Source organism: Myxine glutinosa, chromosome 13 (genome assembly GCF_964187855.1).
Source record: "Myxine glutinosa chromosome 13, kmMyxGlut1.1, whole genome shotgun sequence".
NCBI classification, from domain to species: Eukaryota; Metazoa; Chordata; class Myxini; order Myxiniformes; family Myxinidae; genus Myxine; species Myxine glutinosa.
In genome coordinates, this window is record NC_136273.1 from 40,661,768 (window position 1) to 40,684,183 (window position 22,416).

The following is a 22,416-nucleotide window of genomic DNA, read 5'->3' on the forward strand; positions in this document are numbered from 1 at the left end:
CGCAGTATCATAAACTATCGTTTCAGCATCCGTCGAGGTCTTGCACTTCTGGTTCAGAAAGGTCTTTGTTGACGGACACCTCTGATGCAACAATATTATTGATCACAAGGGACCAGCGACCAGCCTTGTGATCCAAAATGCTGACTAATCAAAATGAAACATTACCTGTTTCAGGTCCTGTCAGGTGTTACATATTAAATGCTTTAGGACTGGCAGAATAGCTCAGGCAGCAGACTTGTCATGTGTGGGTTTGATTCCCAACCTAACTATAAACTGTCACTCTGGTAAAGTGCAGGCATAGCATTGCATCGAGTGTGCTGTCAATTGTATGGGATATTTAGCTGGTGTCCCACATGACAGCCGCTCGTGGATGTTAAATATTCCATGGTGCCTTTTATTGACTGGACCGTAGTGTGCTGGAACTCTGGGCAAATTCCAAACTTTTGGAACTTGCCCAGGGTACCGGCACACTATCACTTACCCTTTTCAAAAGGCACCGCGTGATCTATGACGTGCACCAGAAATGCTTGCAAAACAGGTCCTCGACTTGATGTTCCTTCCATCCAAGGAACCACGCACGCACTGACACAACAAGCATTCCTGTGCAGCACCAACCCGACAGTTCGACAGAAACGAAAAACCAACAGACATTGTGTTCAAGTTGTTGTTTCAGATGGTACTCACTTTTCTGACCTCGGAAGGATGACAAACTGAGTCAATCCACCTGGTATTATTTGACGGGGCACGACAGGGGGCTTGAACTCAAATCTGTGAGATCTTAAGTCAGCCAGCCACCTTAACCATCAAGTTAAGCCAACACCAGGCATAGGAACCATGTAATTGAAATCCATACCAGCCAGTGAAAGAAATGAGTCTTTTACCACACAAAAGAAAACCGATTTAAAATAGACAAAACAGGTAGCAATTCATGCAGGATTTAAAAAAAGAAAAAGTCATTGGACCCCACATTCAAAATGCAAATCAAAACAAATAATATTTTAAAACGTCCAATTAAACACCACATTCTGGCTTGCTGAAGAGTAATAACATATCAAAAAGAAGAAGAGTTCCACTTTTTCAGACTCCTCTCGACTCGTCATGTTGTATTGCTACACAAACCTGGAAGATTCTTCCTCCTTCAAAGGAACAGATTTTTTTCAAGAGTTTTGATACAAGATTTTTTTTTGAGGGGTGAGTGGGAGTTGGGGTGGGATTTTGCACGACAATACATATGTATAAGATGGTAGGGGGTATAGTTTCTTGTACCTGGTAGTAGTGAATGGGATCAAATAAAATGCAACCGTCATTGAATAACACGTCTTGTGGATGAAGGCTAGTGTTTATCTGCATTGGCAGACAGGTAGAATGGATGGAATAAACAGGACATCGGCTGATGTATGCCAACCACTGTGATAAGTAAGGAAAAGCTGACATTTTGTACGTCCATCCTCTGTCCAAACCTTCAATATCTTTTTGACGAAGACAACGTCTGAAACGTCAGCTTCTCCTCACTTCCCCTGACGATTAGCATACCTTGATCAACCTCATCCATTATTAGAGAGCCTCAGTCGATGGTAACTTGCAATGAGACATATACACTTAGGTGATGGTTTCGTCTCCACTTTCGTGAAATCAATGTGAAAGAGGAAGAAGAAGCAAAAAGTGAAAAATGTCTCATTTTACCCACTATCGATTCAGAAAAAACGATTTTTTTTTTAATCCTTAAAAACACCCAAACACCAATGGAAAAGTGAAGTAAACGGCTGGAAGAACCAGAACATTAGTTATGCAAACAAAAATATTACCCATAAAAATAAGTCAAATAGTGATTAAAATATATTTCAGTGGTATGGCCCAAGATACGCATGCTTGCACATTTAATTATTGCATTGTTTGAGTTATTATGTTGCCTGGTCATTAATTATACAAGTAATTCCTTTGCCTCAACAAAAACGTGTTTGTATAAAAGGTCAAGGGTCAATCAAGTGCATTGATGACATTTTAAGAGGGTAAAAAGAAAGTGACAATTATCATACTGGCTCAGTTACAGCATTTCCATCAGTCCATCACGATCTTTCTGTTGCATGTAAGCGCTGATGTTTTCCCCAAGTACAGCCGTGACCTTTTGACCGAGTTTGCTTGATGGACCCAAACGAGATTCTGCTGGCATGATCAGTTCAACAAAAGTGCTCCAGCTCTGAGCTTTTCATACAATGTAGGTCCAGTCACTCTTAGTTCTTCCATACTGCAATTGAAAAGAGGAAGTAACAGAACAAGCAAAATAAGGAAACTAGAGAGAAGTCGATGGCACACCATCGCAAACCCCCGCGCTTCCCACCCAAAGCAAAATTGAACTAGAACGGCACTCAGTAGAGAGCATACCTCCGCCTGGTTGGCCACATCACTCAATGGTGAAGAATCACTTTAAAAAATTATACGAGCTGGATCCGGATCTTCACCAAAATTGAATCAATTCTTCCTCGTCACACACACAACCTGTCCAACAAGTTTCGTCGAAATCCATCCATAACTTTGAGATATCCTGCTATGTTTAGTTTTTGGCCCTATATCCCAATGGTGAAGAATCACTTTAAAAATTCTACGAGCCGGATCCGAATCCAGATCTTCACCAAAATCTAATAATTTCGTCCTTGTCGCATACGCTACATCTGTCAAATTTCGCCCAAATCCGTCCACAGCTTTTTGAGATATTTTATTCACAGACAAACGGACAGACAAACAGACAGGGGTGAACACATAACCTCAATCCACCTTTGGTGGCAGAGGTAAAGATGCAAAAAGTTCCACCAGGAATGACCCAATATCAAATTTTGAGGTCAAGTTATTTTTTTCCCCCGTTTTGTCTCCTGTGACCTTGCGTTCCCACCCTCCAGGACACGAACCAGGTGTCAAATTCAAAAAAAATCGTTATCTATTCTATGCGTCCCACAATGGTGATTGTGCATAAAAAGTTTCATTTTAAAATGTTTAAAATGTGCCTATAATTGCACTTTTTGTGCTACAGTAAAACCCTGACATTCACAGATTTGACATTCGTCGATCCCACATCCAGTTTATAAAATGTGACCCGATTTTGCATTTGCCCTGTGCTTCACTTATTCACAATTTTTCACGGGCGTGAAAACCATCCCCCACCAGCCGCATGCATGACAGTATTAAAACCATCTTCGTCACTCGCGCATAAACAAAAGCAGCTCTAACCAACCATTTCCTTATTGTACTGTACCGTATCTGAAATAAAAATTGGAAACAGTACCAGCTGCTGCTGCTGTTCTTTTTATTTTGAAGCATTTTAAATGTAACTGCAATCATGTCCATCCGTATTTGTAATTTTCTTTTCATTTTCCCTTATGAATCTCGAACCGCCGGGATCCTATCCCCTTTTCCCCCATTGAAACAATGCCTCGACATTTTCAGATTCGACATTCGCGACATTTTTGAGGAATGTATCCCCCGCAAATGTCGGGGTTCTACAGTTGAAAAGTAGGTTCTGGAATCCCACAGTAAGGCTAGCTAGTATGGAGGATAATAGAGAATAGTGGATTCAGGAAAGGTGCCGTGATCAAACAATGGTTTTTCTGCACAATGGTTAAATAAAGCAAAAGGAAAAGATGGCGGCCACAATATCCCACACATGAGCCACGAGCAAGAACCCGGAAGCCACTGTCAGCCGTAAGCTACCACACACTGTCATTTCTCTTTCCGGTGGAAATAAATTATAAGAAAAAGGGAAGAATTACAGGCTCGCACTACACCAACATGGCATCAACAGATTGCATGAAAACATTTATAAACGTTCAGGCATATTAGCATAGCAGCAAAGACTTTCTAACAACAGTATTTGACACCCAGGGTCCCAGTGGGTGGAGCCAAAAATGATACTGTTCTTGCACCTTCTTGCCATGCGGTGATCACCCCCACCAAGTTTGGTAAATTTCTGCCCAGCCGTTTACGAGGAGAAAGCTTGACGGATGGACAGACAGACACGGACCGATTATAATATCCCCACATTTTTTTTTTCCAAAATGGTTGGGGATAATTAAGGCAGACAAAAAATAATGACAGCGATCACCAGTTGAGTGGGCAGTTGGATTGAATGTGTGTACCAAGATGTTACCTGAATGTCGTTGAGTTCTTTGAGGAAACTAGAGGCAAGTGGAGCTCCATGCTTCATTGTGGGTACGTGGAGATCCTGAAATGCCAAATGGCACAACAACTCAAATACACTCCGGATCTCTACGGATATAGGACAATCGGCCATTTCCTCTGCACGACGAGTTTTTATAAATCCTCAGAAAGTCTTACCTTTCCATTGTACACAACTTTTGAGACGGGGCAAACAACACAGGCTGTCCCAGAGCCAAACATCTCCTTTATTCGGTCTTCACTCAATGCAGCCTGAAACTCTTCCATACTCACCTCCCGCTCAGTCATTTTGATCTTGCCCTGTGCAGTCGAGCAAACAATGTAATCAACACACACTGCCATTGTAAAGGATTAAAGTTCAGCCTTTTGGAATTGCATATTAGCTTCCTAACTCAACACACCCTTATGGTTACATGTGCATATGTAATCAGTGGATGCCACATGATGAACATTAGGTTCTATTTAGATCTTACTCATTAGTAACAACAATATACTCATTTCCATTTGATTCCTCATTTAACGTCAGGATTCTTGATTGGAAAAACACAAGCAAGGTCACAACATATTGCACACGATCATTCCATTCCACGCCTCAAGCCTTTACCGAGATGCATACTAACCCAGAGACCGCACAATGAAGCATACCAAAGCAATTCATGTACCTGCCGTTTAGCCAGCTCCACGACGCTTTGTCTAATGACACCGGGTAGTATAAGTCCATCAAGTGGAGGAGTAACCAATTCCTCTTCTGTGGAATAAACAAAAATATTGGGTTAGGCTGGGAAATGGTATAGTCATAAAAAGAGGGAATGTTAAAGAAAATGAGGTGTGGCACTTTATCTGGCATTATGCTTAAAGTTATTCTATAGAACAACTACGAGAAGTTGAAGAACAACTGTAAAATTTAATTTGACGTTAATCACTTTTTTCTTTCCTTTTTAAATACATGGACATGGCTCGTGGAAGAGATCGGACACAGATCAGATCAGAACACAACATAATGGGAACAGGAGAAATGGGAAATGCCAACAGCAGGGTAGAAGAGGAAATTAGATGAAGATGGACAAACAAGGGATGCAGGTCACGATGAGAGATAGGGAGGACAAGATGGATATGGATTTTGGGAGGGGTAGAGTGGTTTAATGGGTGTAGAAAAGGTCTTGAAGACCGAGATGGAAGAACAGGATTGAAGAGAGTATGGAAGGTGGTTCCACAGGCAGGAAAAAATAAAAATAATAATAAAAGAGGACTACATGAGTGGAGGTGAACAGTGGTTCTGGATTTAGGCAGTTTCACTAGGTGAGTGTTACTGGGGGACCACATGTGTCCTGCAAATACCAGGAGGGAGGGGGACAAAGCACGAAGAGGGCAGAGGGTGCAAGTCCAGAAATAAAGCAGAAGAAGACAGAGACCACCGACCTGTCAGCGATGGCAAGGTGATGGGCCTGTAGACTAAGCTTCGTCATGAGAGCTTCCAATGATCTTGAAAGCCTTGGTTTCCACAGCGTCAAGCTGAGCAAGATATGAGGCAGGTGAACCAGCCCAGAGGGGAGAGCATTACTCCATCAACCAGTGGATAAAAGCCTTGTAGGTGGATATAAGCTCAAGTGTGACAAGGAAAGGCTTTGCACGATGGAGGATGCCCAGTCGGCATCTGGCTTTGGAGGCCAACTTTGAAATGTGGCTTGTGCAAGAGAGATCATGGTTGAGAGTGAGACCCAAGAGCTTGAGCGACTCAACTTCTTTGAGGGTCGTTGAGAAAGTAGATGGGAGGGTTTGTGGTATGGTCCTTTCAAAGAGAGAGTGTGGGATTTCTCAGGATTGAAAGAGATGGTTCAGGTGTTTGACCAGTTTGTGATTTTGGCAAGGTCTGAGGGAAGGGAAGAGGCTGCTGCCTGTCTGTCAGAAGGATGAGTGATGTCACAACAGATAGTGGAGTCCTCAGCAAAGAGAAAGGATTTTCCAGTCATTGACATAATTGACGAATATTAGGAAAAAGTTTTTAAGTCAGGTCAGTCTCTTAAATGCCACTGACGAGATATAACCCAGTGCTACCTGCTGTATGGCCAGGTAGTCGGCGAATAAACAGACTACCCTCACAGGCTTGCCAGTGGGGATGGTGACTGTGACACCCTGCAGGACTAAAACAATACCTGTTAAAGGGCGGATGAGTTACGTCCGGGAGCCAACGGCTGGCTATGCAGTAAAGAAGGAGATGGTATCTCCTAAAAAAACACCCATCCGGTTGGACCGTTTTTTTCGGTAGTACTACCGTTTAGGGTAGTACTACCGTTTGGACTTAAAAGTGATACCCGGAACCATCTTCCACTCTCCATGTCAGGATTTCTGGTCTTACTTCCTGTCTCACTCAAACTATAGCTACCAGACTAGCTTCAACCTCTCTCTCTCTTGCAAACAAACATCATACACTTGTCTTACTCATTTTCACTCTTCACCTTTACATTCTCTCTCTTTTATTTCTCTTTCCTCTCATTTCCTCAAACGTCCAATTAAATAAGAAAAAGTCCAGAAAATGAATGGCCCATAGTTCCCGGCATTATGGGGTGTGAAGAATCTCCGGTGACCTGCCTGTCTCTGCTGCTAACGGGAGGGGGAATTGGGGGGGCTCAGGCAGTAGCAGTATCGATCCCTCCCATGACCCTTGCCTGTTGAATCAGCACGACTCTTTCAATTCATTTCACCAACATTCGTCATCTTTCTCCAAATCTTCCCTCTTCTGAACATCTAGCAAATACCTCTCCTAATATCTGGCTTCTATCAGACACCAAATTGGCACATGACATTCTTCTTAACTCCTTTAACATTTCAAACCATAACCTTCACTCACGATTCCGCTTCACAGGAGGAGTGTGTATCAACTCTAACATCAACACGCCTGAACATCAACACGCCTGCTGTACGCCTTGTGGACCTCAAATCTCCAAACTTTGATGTCATCTGGCTTAAGATTCGTCTCCCGACCATCACTATTTTTCTCTATTTCACTGACTGCTCTCCCAATTCTACAAACTTTACAACTTTCTTTGACTGTCTTAATTCCTGCCATGAGGCCATGACATCCGAACACCCTCAAGCAGAATTCATCTATTTAGGAGACTTCAATGTACACCACAGGGAGTGGTTGAAATCATCCCACATGGATGTTGGGGGAGTTGAGGCTCTTACATTTTCCATTCTCAATGATTTGGAACAAATTATCACCCATCCTATCAAAGGGAGGCACAAAGCACCCCTCCCTTTATATACAGTCGTGGCCAAAAATATTGGCACCTTTGCACTTTTTTCAATTAACTCACAATTTTCTCGAAAAATAAGTTGAAATTGACAAAAGTATTTGGTCTCCACAATTCTTTATTTCACTGTTAATATTACAGAACCTTTGTTTTTGATTCAGAACTTAATATATCCTTTTAAATCAGAAAATAAAAAGAAATGGCCTTGTCAAAATTATTGACACCCAAGACTTAATATTTGGTAGCACAGCCTTTGGACAAAATAACTGCAGTCAAGTACTTCCTAGAGCCATGAATGAGCTTCCTACACGTCTCTACTGGCCGTTTGGCCCACTCTTCTTGTGCAAACTGCTCCAGTTCTCCCAGATTTGAAGGGTGCCTTCTCCCAACTGCTGTTTTCAGATCTCCCCACAGGTGTTCAATGGGATTTAGATCTGGACTCATTGCTGACCACTTCAGGCAAAGGGGCACCCTACATCTGGCAAATAAAATACATTTACTGCAAATAAAAAATATTATAAAATAAAAATATATGTAAAAGAAATAAAATACAATACATTTACATCGAATCAAATTGGTGCCCCTTTATATGAACTTTTCCAGAGCATTACTTGGTTCCTCCTAATAACACAAGGGTAGTCCAGCACGCACACGATATTTTTTGATGCCCCTTATTTTGTATTGTTTGGCATTTTCTACAAGCTATGGAATGTCCCTTCTTTTCTATACTTTGCCACATGGCACATACACTTATATAAAGGGACCTTTTCCATGCCCCTGGTATTTTACCCAATAATCCATATCCCAGATCATCATGATCACCCTTCCAAGACATTGGATTTGTTCTTTACTCCAATCCGCTGAAAAGGCAAGCCACGCAATGATGGAGGGTACTGCGGTGAAGAGAGCGAATGTAGCTGGATAACCCCAGGAGATTATTCTGAGGCGTGGTCCAGATACTCGCAGCAACCTGTTTGCCATGGCCTCTTTGCAGTCGCCAATCCATCTTCCCTTGTGTCTCCCATTTTCCGAAGTCTTTACAGTACACACGAGGCTCTCTTCTTTCTGTGGCTGAGCGTGAAGTCTCGCTTCAGGCGAAGGACAAAGTCTCGACCAAACCTTCCGTTTGGTGAAAACACCACAGGAGCATCCACCACCATTTCACCATACTTGTTTCACTCACAGGTACTAGTCCCTCAATCCAGGCACATTCTACTGTCACCTAGTCCTATTGGTCCCAGTTGAGGTTCAACACTTGGGACTGACTTCTTCCAACGTCTCTCCCCCTCAGTGGAAAATTCTTCCTTTTATAATTCAGGTCATGTGGCCTCACTCAAGTGGCTGCTGACGTCAAATTGGGCAGCCAATCAACATTATCCTAACCATAAAAAGTTCACAATACAGTAAAGAGCAGAGATGCTACCGACCTGTCTGCAATGCGAGAACAGGTCTTGTACTTTGGCCTCATTGAGAGAAATGCCAAGAACGTTGAGCATTCAAGTCCAAAGATTCCAGGAGAGATGGCTCTTTCACTAAATGGTATCGCACATCGTCTGTGGCATTTTTGTTTTGTCTGTGTCACTTATTATAATAAAATGTTCAGATTATTAAAATACTTGGAGGATATGGATGGATATCTTTCAGTAATGCGATTCAGCTCTATAGAGTACGGTAAAAGTGGAAACTTTTGCGCTACATCAATTTTCACGCTACAATGGAGAAGCGTGAATTTAGTACAACATGATAATATATTTGCCTTTAGAGAAATTACAGTACCAAAACGATTTTTTTTTACATGATGCACACATACAATTAACAGTCATGGCGTAGTGAGTAGCAAACAAGGCGCTTGACCAACACGTTTAGTGTATGTCTACGTGGTTCACAACTACGGTTCTGTATTGTAAGGTACTTCAGCGTCGACAATTCAACGTAAAATATGCTTAGTTATTTGAAGCCGATTTCCAAAGTGGATGAACTTCAATATTTCCCAAAACCTGCAAGGGAAATAAGCGGGTGTTCCAAAAAGACCCGGCCAAATTTGTTGTTAAGATATTTAGAACCACAAATGATACAACGATACCCTTTGGTTTATATGATACAGAAACTCAAAGTTTTGTGCACACCATAATTACACTTCAATGTGCGCTCTGTTTGTCATGCACAGGACTTCAAGGAGGGACACAAGTTCTTGCCATGTTCGGCTCAGCATGTTTGTGTCCATCAGTGCGCATGCAGCTGTGACCCAAGAACGAGGACCCTGCAGGTTTGCGACCGTGTTGCAGGCAACATCTTTGACAAACCCCCACTGAAATTTTTTTAAAGGGGGTTATGTCTGGTGATCCTTGAGAAGGGGGGAGGTGGGGCAGGTGGTTGGTCCATTTCTGCCAATCCAGCAACCTGGAAAGTTTTCATTCAGGATGGCTCGAACACCTAAGGCCCAATGAGGGGTAGCGCCGTCCTGTTAAAAAATTATATCGGGTTGCAGGTTTTCAATCTGTGGGAAGGCGAATCCTTCCACCATGTTCATGTAAATTGTTGAGGTTACTGTATCCTCTGCAAAGAAAAATGGGCCCACCAAGCAGTCATGGAGAAGGCCACACCACACATTGACCTTTGGACTGTCATGTATGTGTTCAATGACAACGTGGGGGTTTTCAGAGCCCCAGATCCTCACATTGTGCCGGTTGACCTTCCCCTATACAGGAAAGAAAGCTTCGTCTGTGAACATGACCTTTTTCAGGTAATCTTCGTCATCCTCTATGCGACTGAGCATTTTTTAGGCAAACACCTTGCATTTTGGTCTGTCATTTGGTTTGAGTTCCTGCAGAATCTGCACCTTATAGGTACAAAGCTTCAGTCTTTATGCAAAATCCTGTTTGCAGTAGCAGTTGGTAGTCCCAGTTCTCTGGATGCTTGTCTGATTGATTTTCAGGGATTTTGTTGAAACGATTCACGCACGTTTTCAACGTCTGCTGTATTTGTTCTTGGTCGACCGGTACTTTTCTGTTTCTGACAACTTCCAGTCTCCTTAAATCTCGTGTACCATTGATACTCGTCTGCAATGGCAGATTCCTTCCATACGTTGTATGGAAATTACGCTGAACTTGCGTGTCGGATCTCGTCTCAACGAGCTATTCGACGCACAGAGATTTCTCCTATGGAGTCGCCAAGTTTTTTTGGTTGTTTTTGCATTAAACCACCAGACCTGAAAATAATGAACACTTTGAGTTTCTGTGTCATAAAAAACAAATGTTATCGTTGTATCATTTGTGGTACTAAATATGTTAACAGGCAAAGTTGCCCAGGTCTTTCTGGACCACTGTATTGAAAGCTGGAACTGGCAAAAGCCTCCTTCCAGCTTGTGGAGATAGTGGAGATAGTGATGTCGAAGCTGGAAGTAGGAATGAAAAAAAAAAAAATCCAATGCTCCAGCAGACCATTAATTTACTATGGCAATCCCTGCATTCAGTTAACGATTGATTTGATGTGCTTTACTATCAGATTTTGCAATCTGTATTCAATTGGTTCCATATAATGCTACTGCGAACAGCACATACACGCGTGTTTCTGTACATCATCGTCCAAAAGCAAAATGATCTACATGTGTGTGTCGCCTCGTCTCACATTCATACGTGGTCCAAGCGTGCGTGGCCACAGTCTCTTAGTACAAGAAAAGTAGATTGTGCAAGTGTGTCAGACAGGAAAAATCGCAACAAAAGTCTTGATCTGTTAGCATTATTAGCCCCCGTTGGACTCAGTCTGAAACGGGGGCTTATGGATTTGGTCTCATCCGTCCGTGCGTCCACAACCATATATCAGATGTATGGACTGATTTTGTTCATGCTTGACACAACGACAATACATGACGGTATACATATGTGCATCATTTTGTTTTGCGACGCGACCAAGGATAGCCGACTGGCGGCCATTTAAGTTGTGAAAAACCCCATATTGAACATGTCCTCAACCATTTCTAGACATGCATGGACAGATTTTCTTCCACCTTGGCACAAAGACAATACACGAGAGTATACATATGCAGAATATTTTGTTTTGTAATCCGACCAAAGATGGCCGAATGAAAGCCTTTAACTCCATATAGTCAGGTTCACAATGTTAACAAATATAATTTCGTTCAAAAATTTGGGAGATTAGCAAACCCATACATTTTTGGAATCAGAGCATGGAGAATCCGAAAATCAATGTTGGCATTTGCACAGACACCTGCATGGCCGCCATTTTGGATTTTCAAAATGGCCGCCATAAAATACATATTTTGCACTATCTCGGCTTCTAGTCAACCTAGAAACTTCATTAAATATGCTAATCCTATGTTTTCTGGGTCAAGGAATCCAATAAAGGCCTCAACATCGTGCTCAGGATTATAGTGCTGAAAACCATTGTCTTTATATTTGTGATATAACTGTATTACATAATACATGATATTGCAAGTCCTTTGAAGTTATAGGTATGGGTTTATAAAGCAAGAAAGCAGCCTTGTTAGTATCAGATTGAACTATAAGTCCTATACACCGGATCTACTAGGTCTATACCGTTCAGGAATATGCTTTTACAGATCTTCATCACTGTCCTTGGTGTCATTTTCGGCATTACAGTCCATCGATGCGTTTGGCAACATAATCTTCATACAGTTTCTGGCCACTGTCATCGACATTCAAAATCTGTGGGACACTCTCTTGGGGAACATATACATGTGTCATGAAGTTGAAAAGCTGATCACCTTCTGCATCAAAGCATGTCAGAATAATTAGGAGTCTAGCTATACTACAAGTGGATTCCTTGTCTCTGGAAACATGGAATAGGCATATTGAATGAAAAGTTTATAGGTCGGAAGATGTGAGCGGAATATTTTTTGTATCACTAACATCTGGAAATTCCGAAAAGTGAAGCAAGTGTTAGGATTAGAAGTCTAATGATCCCACCAATGGTTTTCTTGACCCAGAAAACATAGGATTAGCATATTTAAATAAGATTCTAGGTTGACTAGAAGGCAGAACCCCGGTGTGTACCCCGGTTTAGAATAGGTACACCGTATCCCTGCGTGTTGTAAGAGGCGACGAAAAGGGTTGGTGTCAGGAAGGGCATCCGGCAATAAAAACATTGCCTCAAAAAGAGAACCATGACAATTACAACTACATATGGGCAGGGTACAGCCCGAAGTACCCCGTGGGAGACCCCACTCCCTCTCGTCAAAACTCAAGGTGGGGAACCCAATCGAAGCAAGGGTGGAAATCACTCCATTTATGATGACGTAACGTCTGATGCCCGACGTGATCAGTTTCTGAGGTTTGGGACATAGAATGTAGGGACAATGACAGGGAGATCAGGAGAAGTGGTGGAAGTATTGGTCAGAAGAAGAGTGGACATATGTTGTGTGCAGGAGACGAGATGGAAGGGAAGTGGTGTGAGAATGGTGAAGGGTAGGCAGGGACAGAAATACAAGTTTGTGTGGCAAGTGTGCCCAGAAGGCATGAATGGTGTTGGTGTCCTGTTTTCTGAGGAGTTTGTAGACAGTGTGGTGAGTGTGACGAGAGTGAGTGAAAGGTTGATGATGTTGAAAATGATGATTGGAAAGCTCTTGGTGAACATCATCTCGGGATATGCTCCGCAGGTTGGTTGGAGCGATGAAGAGAAGGACAAGTTCTGGTGTACAATAGAGAAGCTGATGGAAAAAGTGAAAGATAAGGAAGTTGTTGTGGTAGGAGGAGACCTAAATGGACATGTGGGAAGGAGTATGGACAGTTTTGAGGGAGTTCATGAGGGTTACGGATATGGTGTGAGAAATGGAGAAAGTGACAGGATTTTGGAGTTTGCTGATGGAGCTGATTTGTTGATTTGTCATACTCAGTTCCAGAAAGACGATAATAAGCTTGTTACATACACGTCAGGCGGGTCGACGACAACCGTTGACTACCTGCTGGTGCGTAGGCGAGATAGGCGGCACCTCCGGGACATAAAGGTGATCCCGGGGGAGGAGGCTGTTGCACAGCACCACTTGGTTGTCTGCGACATAAGGGTGAAAGGTGCGAGGGGAGCTCGGCGGGTGAAGTACCAACCGAGAATGAAGGTGTGGAGGTTGAAAGAGGTGACAGTGAGGGAGGCATTAAAAGAGAGGCTGAGTATGGTAGAGGATGATGTGGTTGAGCTTGAAAGTGGTTGGATGTCAATGAAAGATAGTCTGTTGGGAGCCATTGGTGAGGTATGTGGATGGACAAAAGGACCACCGAGGCACTCGGAAACATGGTGGTGGGATGATGAAGTTGGAAAGAAGATTGACGAGAAGAGGAAGAAGTTCAAGGAGTGGCAGAAGGCGAAGGTTATGGGGGCAGAAAAGGCAGAGCATGAAAGTTATAAGGCAGCCAAGAAGGCTGCAAAGAAAGAGGTAGCAAAGGCGCAGGAGGCATGTAGGAAAATGTTCGGAGAACGCTTGGTTTTGGAAGAGGGTCAGAGAGCGGTATTCAGGATTGCAAAGCAGATAGCGAAAGAGAGGTGTGATGTGATGGGGGTGAGTTGCTTGAAGGATGAAGTGGGACAAATCGTTGTGGACCCAGATGGAATTAAAGGAAGATGGAAGAGATATATGGAAATACTGTTGAATGCAGAGAATGAATGGGATGGCAACATGGAGAGTAACCCAGTTTTAGGACCGGCAGAGAAGATAACCGAGAAGGAAGTTGAGGAAGCGATAAAAGCAATGAAGAGTAGAAAAGCAGGAGGGCCGACGGGAGTTGTGGGGGATATGTTGAAGGCTGCGGGAAATTGGGGTGTGAAGAGAATGACAGAGATCTGCAATCTGGTGGTGAAAGAAGGCCGCATTCCAGTGGATTGGGAACTGAGTACCCTCGTCCCTCTATACAAGGGGAAAGGTGACCCTCTGGACTGTGGCTCGTATTGAGCGATAAAGTTATTGGAGCATGGAATTAAGGTATTGGAAAGGGTGTTGGAGAGGAGGATAAGGGAGAAAGTGAAGATTGACGAAATGCAGTTGGGATTTATGCCAGGAAGAGGAACGACAGACACGCTTTTTATTGTGAGGCAGTTGCAGGAGAAGTACATGGAGAAGAGGAGGAAGTTGTTTCTTGGGTTTGTTGATCTGGAGAAAGCATTCGATAGGGTTCCACGTGAAGTAGTGACTTGGGCATTGAGGAAGTTAGGAGTGGAGGAATGGTTGATCAGAGTCGTGATGGCAATGTACAAAAGAACGCGCACAGCTGTGAGGACGTAGGACGGGAACAGTGGTGAGTTTGAGGTGAAGGTGGGAGTGCATCAGGGGTCGGTACTAAAAAAAACAAAAAAAAAACACCTTTAGAGGCCATTTTTCCACGCAAAGCGGGGGTTGGCCTTTTTCGGGAACCGTGGTTGTTGTTGTTTTTCGGTCCCCTATTTGAAGCAATGTTTTACGGCCGGATGCCCTTCCTGACGCCAACCCTTTTTGCCGCCTTTAACGACAAACAGGGAATTACCAGTGAACTGGTACTCAATTAGCCGACCTCGGAAGGATGACAGGCTGAGTCAACCCCCCTGGCGTTAATTCAGCGATCGACCGGGATTCGAACCCAGGATCCTTGGATCCTAAGCCGGCACCCTAGCCGCTAGCCCAACACCAGGGATTAAGTCCACTACTATTTGTAGCTGTGATGGAGGTGCTGGCTCGGAACGTAAAGGAGGGTTTACCATGGGAGTTGTTGTATGCAGATGATCTTGTGTTGATTGCAGAAAGTATGGATGGACTGAAGGAGAATATGAACAAGTGGAAGGAATGTGTGGAGACAAAAGGTCTGAAGGTGAATATCGGAAAAACGAAGGTGATGGCAAGTGGTAAAGCATGTGGTGAGGTGGAAAGAACTGGGAAGTGGCCGTGTGCTGTGTGCAGGAAGGGTGTGTGCTGTGTGCAGGAAGGGTGTCGGAGTGAATTCCATTCAATGTACAATGTGCGCTGAGTGGGTTCATCAAAAATGTAGTGGTTTGAGAGGTCTTTAACCAGTGTGGCAGCTACATTCAAGTGTAAGGTGTGCACAGAGGGAGCTGCAGATGGAGGAAATGTTGAGTTGGATCTTGGAGATGGCGTGAAGCTGGAAGGTGTGAAAGCATTTTGTTACCGAGGAGACATGCTGAATGGAGAAGGTGGATCAGACTCGGCAACGGTTGCTAGAGTGAGATGTGCATGGAAGAAGTTTCGGGAACTGAGTGGCGTGCTGACGAGGAGGGGAGTGTCGTTGAAGCTGAAGGGAAAGGTGTATGCTGCATGTGTGAGAAGTGTTATGATTTATGGGAGCGAGACATGGGTAATGAACGTAGAGCAGCAACGAAGGGTGGAAAGGGTGGAAATGCGAATGGTTCGGTGGATGTGTGGAGTATCGTTGGGAGAGAGGAAGACAAATGATGAATTGCGAAAGATGATGGCAATAGAGCCTGTGATGGATGCTGTGAAGAGAAACAGGTTGAGATGGTTTGGTCATGTGTTGAGGAAGGATGAAAGTGACTGGTTGAGAACAGTGATGGAAATGAATGTAGAAGGAAGTAGAGGACGGGGAAGACCGAGAAAGACTTGGCTAAAGATGGTCGAAGAAGAAATGCGGGCAAGGGGGTTAACAAGGGGAGATGTGGAAAATAGGGCAAAATGGAGAAGATTGTCATGGGGACCGCAAGGCTAACCCCCGCTCTTGCAGGGAAAATGGCCTTAAAATGCCTGTTGTTGTTTTGTTGGTGACTGGAAGCCGAGATAGCGCAAATTATGTATTTTATGGCGGCCATTTTGAAAATCCAAAATGGTGGCCATGCAGGTGTCTACGCAAATGCCAACATTAATTTTTGGATTCCTCATGCTCTGAATATTCCAAAAATGTATAGTTTTGCTTATCTCCAAAATTTTTGAATGAAAAAAACATAATGAACCTGACGAACACAGCAAAATTACGAAAACCCCGGGTGCAATAACATTTTATGTCTTTTCCTTCTTGTTAACTGTGGTAGTTGTATCAATGCAGTGCCTACTTTTTCATCTGCAGTCTACACTACATCTCGTTTACTCCTGGTTCGTAAACCTTCGTCTATAATAAGGTATGTTTTCATACCTGTTTCTCTTCAGTTCTGGCTACACTGCAAGTTATTTTCTTCCTATGTAAATGTTCGCTGGGGTTTGACATGGTTAACATCGTTGAGATTGTCATGAGTCTTATGCCTGCCTCACAAAACAAAAAACGCCGTCACAAAACACAAAAAATTCCACTTCTGCAACAATCCGATCAGTTTCTAGCACACTTTCACACATGTACAAACACAAATTTGACCCAAGCGACAGAAAAACGTTTTTGGTGAACATTTCCCCCAAAACGAAGAAAAACTGCCAAACATGCACAAGAATGTTAAAGCTAATAACCAATCTTCCAATGAGTTTTTGCCTGGTGTACCAACCTATATGACAGTGATATGCTGCTAATATCGAGGAATTTCAGATATATAAAACATACACAAATCAAGATTGGAAAAATAAGCAGTAATCCAATGCAAAAGAGCAACTTGCAAGGAAGCCAGCAAGGCCAGAGTTGATCGAACAAAACATCTCTCAGAGAAGGCCATTCAAATCCGGCACAGTTGGGTGTTATCATATGTATGGATTATTGTTTTAAAGGGGTAAGAAGAGAAAATGGACCGTTGAAAGAAAAGAAAAAAAGAAATGAAAGGATGATCGGAAGAAAAATAATTTGCCAGATAAGAGAATACTAAACAAGCTGTGCATAGCCCACCACCACTGGCATTCATCCAGTAGATAAAGATGTTCATCGTTCCAGCCTCAGTGAGGTTTTGTCGGGGACCATGCAGCCACAGGACCTGCTGGCATCCCTTGCGCTGTGCCTCATTTTGTACCAAGATGGTTGGATTGTAATTTCTGGAAATAGAAAGAGGAGAAACTGGAATAAACCTGATTACTACAAGATACCATATAAAGAAAATATATAAAGAATAGGAAATTTAAACAGACCCTGACTGATTCCTTACCCTCCCATTTTGAAGTCTCCGACACCACCATGCCAAGAACGTACAAATTTGGGGTCAGCAAGAAGGGAAACTGGCTGAAAGCCCCCTTGAGGAAAGTATGGTCCGACGGGGCTAAGGATGACGTACAGCAGGGCTCGGCTGGTAGGGGCTACGCCAAGGCTGGTCTTGGGTAAAAGGTTAAAGGAAAAGGTTGAGGATTCTATTTTGGTATAATAGACTCTTCCTTGGACCATTCATCATAACAAAAATGCCTGCTAATAGTGATATAGATATCTTTATTTTTTTAAAATTCTCTAAGGCTCAATCGTAACATTAATATACCACGTCATAAGCAATGGTTATGGTAAGTAGAAAGACAAATACAAAATACGCACAAGACAGTAGGCATATCAGATAACCCCACTATTGGCAAGTGATCTAAGGTGCTGCAATGCCGAGATCTGATTGGAGGCATCACAATCTGATAGGAGCCTGTCGAGGCAAGTCCAATTGCATCCTTGAACTGGCAAGGCTCAAGGAAAAATTATTCAAGTATCTACGAGATCTTCTTCTTCTTCTTCTTCTTACATATGATGCGCATGGCTGGGGGTTTGCATCAAATTTTTTTTTTCTTTTTTTGCTGAGAGTGTGCAACTATGCCACGGATGCAGTGCCCCCTATCGTTTATAGTAGTATTTGTAATTTGTTTAGAGTGCTGAAGATAGATAGGGACACCCAATTTAACTTCCATCCGAGGGACGACACACACATTGAGGCCTCGCCATACCTGTGAAATACTGGGATGACAGTTTATAGCTGGGTCAAGAGTCAAACCCAGCGATTATTTCGTTACCACAATAACTTAAGAACGGCTGAAGGAATGAAAGTCAAACTTGGTTCAGATCTGTATTATGATGTAAAGATTAACCGATGAGATTTTGGGGTCCCGAGGTCAAAGGTCAGAGGTCATGTGAGGTAAAAATGTGATAACTTGTGAACAGCTGAAGGGATTTAAATTAAAACTTGGTACAGGTATGTATAATGATGTAAACATGAACCGATTAGATTTTGGGTTCAAGGTCAAAGGTCAGAGGTCAGAGTTCATGTTAAGTAAAAAATTATGTTGCCACGCCAACTCGTGATCCAGTGATGGGATTTTTAACAAACTTGGTATAAGTAATTGTATATATGATGCAAAGATGAACTAATTGGATTATAGCATCAAAATGTCAAAGGTCAGAGGCCATGTCAGGTAAAATTGTGATAACTTGAGAACAACCGAAGGGATTTAAATCAAACTTGGCAGGTACCGATATGTATAATGATGTAAACATGAACCGATTAAATTTTGGGGTCAAGTAGTCAAAGGTCAGAGATCATGTTTAGTAAAAATAGTGTTGCTGTGCCAACTCGTGAACAAGTGATGGGATTTTGATCAAACATGGTAAAATTATATATGATGCAAAGATGAATTGATTCTATTTCGGCATTAAAGATGATGAGTGAGGCGATTTTGTGATTTTGGTGAGGTCAGAGATCATGCCAGGTAAAAATATGATACTTGAGAACAGCTGAATGGATAGAAATCAAACTTGGTACAAGTATGTATAATGATGTAATAATGTGGGTGGAGGCATATCGGTCAACGTCATGACGTGGAAGAGTGTCGTTATAGTTTTCCATGGAGCGGTTTTGGAGATAGAGGTGCAAAGTTTCAAAAAAAAATTCCAAGATGGCGCCTGTACGTGACATATGACATCGTAATTATCATTAAAAATGCTACAGCAGTAGGTACTCCTATGGTGAAAATTTATTGGCAATTGGACCAATGGTTGCAGAGAAAAACTCATTCTGTGCGGACAAACAGACACAGCACCAAACAAGCAAACGGACCCAAATGCAATACCCTCTCCTCTGGCGAGGGTAATAAAGCAAAGAAAGAAAGAAACAGTCTGGTTGGAATATGCAGAGGATGACTGGCTAAGCCTAAAAATGAATTATTAAAAGTAAAGTGAACAAATAATTTAAACAGTCTGGTGAGGATATACTGATTATCAAAGGCGGAAATGCTGTACTCAGTTGCTCGGATTTGATCAATCGTCTTTACAGGCATTTGCATCATCAAATTTATGTTAACGAGAGCAGGATCCATACAAGCACCATTAAACTTATCATAATCAATACAACCAAAAAAAAAAACCCCCCGTAACTGGGAATACGAGTGTGTGCTATCTGTTGATATAGTGTGTCAACTCTAATTCACAAAGCTCACCGTGAACACGTGTTATGCCTTTATCTCCAAAAAATTAACCAAACTACTCTCAGACGACAGTTTATGTCGTGGATGTGGTCCTGACAAGTTCAATGAATATCAAAATGATGAAAATCAAATCAGTTTTTCCTCATAAGATTTCAATCGAACAAGCGGGGGATGATTTCACAACGTCGCCACTTCACATATATTTAGTTTTTACAGTAGCTATTGAACGTATGCACACCCCTTGATCTTTTTCCACATTTTGTTGTGTTGCAGCCTGAACTTAAAATGGATCAATTTGGGATTTTGGTCACTGACCGAAACAACACCCCATAATGTCAAAGTGGAATTTTGTTTTGCAAAAAATGTATTACAACATAATTAAAAACAAGTATAGATTAATTCAAACGACACCACCCCCGTGCCAAATAAATCAATAACATCCTCCAGCGTGCGGCATTGCCGTGGCGCCTCAGGCAACTGGTAATGATGCCATGCAGCACATAAAGATGGTATTGTGAGGGAGAAGTGTACAATAATTGAAGTCAATAAATGATTAATCGATTAATTACTTAATCGACAAATCAAAAATATCCTTTATAGCCAAATCACTTGATCACTGTTGTGTCCAAATATTAGCTTCCCAGCTCAAAAGGTGCCTGAGATATTGCCCAGATGAGAAAGAAAATAAATAGGTACTTAATACATCTATAATAATGAAGTAATTAATCAATTAATTGATTAAACAAAAATACCATTTTTGCCAAAGCAAGTGTTCACTATTGTCACCAACTTTCAGCTTCCTAGCTCAAAGGATGGCTGAGATATCACCCAGACAAGCAAACAAGAAAACAAATGGAGTGAAAACTGAGTACTCCCTTTCAGCCCCCTTTGGTGCCCGGCGATGATGTCATGCAGCACATGGAGATGGAATAGGAAAGGAGCAGTGTACAATGAAATACAGAAATATCTAATGTACATACGTATTCAACCACCTGAGTCAATACTTTGTAATCTCTGCCAAAGGTGCTTCTACAGATTGGGTATGTCTGCATCTGCTTTGTACTTCTGGATTTAGGGAGTTCCTCCCATTCTTCCTTGCAGATTTGCTCAATCACTGTCAAGTTGGATGTGGAGTGTTGGTGAACAGCAATCTTCAAATCCTTCCACAGATTAATTATCAATGGGATTCAAGTCTGGGCTTTGGCTGGGCCACTCAAGGACTTTCATGTTCTTGTTCTGAAGCCATTCCAGTGTTGCTTTGGCTGTATACTTGGGGTCATTGTCCTGTTGGAAAGAAAATCTTCACCACAGTCCAAGGACATTTGCATTCTGAAGCAGGTTCTCCTCAAGGATTTGCCTGTATTTGGCTCCATTCATTGTTCCTTCCATTCTTAAAAGCCCCCCAGTCCCTGTGCTGTAAAGCATCCCCATCAGACGTTCAGATCAGGTCAGGTCAGGTTCTGGTCAGGTCAGTCTTTTGGGACTGCCACTGGTAACATGTAACCCAGTGCTACCTGCCACATAGTCGGGTTGTCGGTGACGAAACCGACACCCTTCACTGGCTTTGCTAGTGGAGAGGGTGACTGACACCCTGCTAAGACTACACCTGACAAAGGGCAGATGAGCTCCCATAGGGAGCCAACGGCTATCCAGTAAGGAGATGGTGTCTCCTAAAAAAAACACCCATCCGGTTTGGACCGGTTCAAGTCATAACAAAGACATTAAAAATGGTACGTGCTGCTTCCTTGCTTGAAAAGGCACAGCATGGACAATCCCCTTCGGTTGGCATCCATGGGGAGGGGGAAATTCCTCTTGAAGTCATGCCCTGCTAAATGTTACGGATTCGTCACTTCGGTTGTTGTGGTTTTCATCCACTGTAAGCATTTTTGATTCCATGTACTATTATTGTTGTCATTTAAGGGAGATAGAGGTTACTATTGTAAAAAGGTAAAAAAGTCAATGTTTTAAATGAAACCAGAACCGGACGACAACGAAGAGGAAGAGGAGGAGAAGAAGGCGGAGCGAGTGAGTCGGACGAGAAGAAGCATAGTTGCTTCGAGGTCTGGAGCAAACGTTGATGAACGGAGGTCACTAGCGAACTTCGGGTTTCCCGGGAAAGGGATTCTTGCGACAGAGTTGTTATCGCTGTGACAGGTCAACCTGCGTGTCAGGTTTTGGCTGTTGATTCCGAGGAGAATCATTGTCGTGCCGTTACGCCTCGAGAACGGGCAGTCGGCCATTTTGACACCCTCGCTTTGTGCATCGCGCAAGGTTTTTCGCTTCGCTTCAACCATTTTCACCGCATCCAGACGTTTATCTGGTGTGTGTGTGTGTGTGTGTGTCGTGGATTTTGAAGGTAAATCTGCAGTTCGCCGGGTTGGAGCCGTGAAACGTCCATACCCGAGGGTGTGATTTCCCAGTCGCCTGGAGGGCGCCTTTGGATTTCCCAGTCGCCTTGAGGGCACCTTTGTGCAGCTTTGGCCGCGTGACTGTGACTGTCATCCGAACGGGATTCTGGTCTCGATTGGACATCGTTCTGACGACCGCTGGAGCGGATTGACCTGGGCTTGATGCCGGAATAGAGACATTGGGGAATGTTCTTCTTTTCGCTCACTTGGAGCACAGTGAGTTATATTGTACGAACCTGATGGTACCATCATAGGAAATATATATTGGTTGTACAATTGCTTACTATTGTTGTTGTACTGTTATTCTTGTGTGATCTTAATACAA

At 42.8% G+C, this 22,416-nt stretch overlaps 1 protein-coding gene and 1 long non-coding RNA gene across 8 annotated transcripts in view; one reads left to right on the forward strand and one right to left on the reverse strand.

Moving 5' to 3' along the window:
- The window catches only part of LOC137438867 (uncharacterized), a 137,873-nt gene that overhangs the window by 466 nt on the left and 114,991 nt on the right, over positions 1–22,416 (forward strand). The window lies entirely within an intron of this gene.
- Positions 861–22,416, reverse strand: part of LOC137438865 (branched-chain-amino-acid aminotransferase, mitochondrial) — a 115,993-nt gene continuing 94,437 nt past the window's right edge. For all 7 annotated transcript variants that reach the window (XM_068134298.2, XM_068134303.2, XM_068134299.2 and 4 more), the window contains 6 exons: positions 17,445–17,608; positions 17,192–17,334; positions 4,830–4,915; positions 4,327–4,467; positions 4,139–4,213; positions 861–2,245 (listed from right to left, as the gene is read on the reverse strand). In XM_068134298.2, coding sequence (XP_067990399.2) covers positions 2,207–2,245; positions 4,139–4,213; positions 4,327–4,467; positions 4,830–4,915; positions 17,192–17,334; positions 17,445–17,608 — 648 coding nt within the window. In that variant the 3' untranslated portion in view covers positions 861–2,206. The remainder of the gene's footprint in view (positions 2,246–4,138; positions 4,214–4,326; positions 4,468–4,829; positions 4,916–17,191; positions 17,335–17,444; positions 17,609–22,416) is intronic.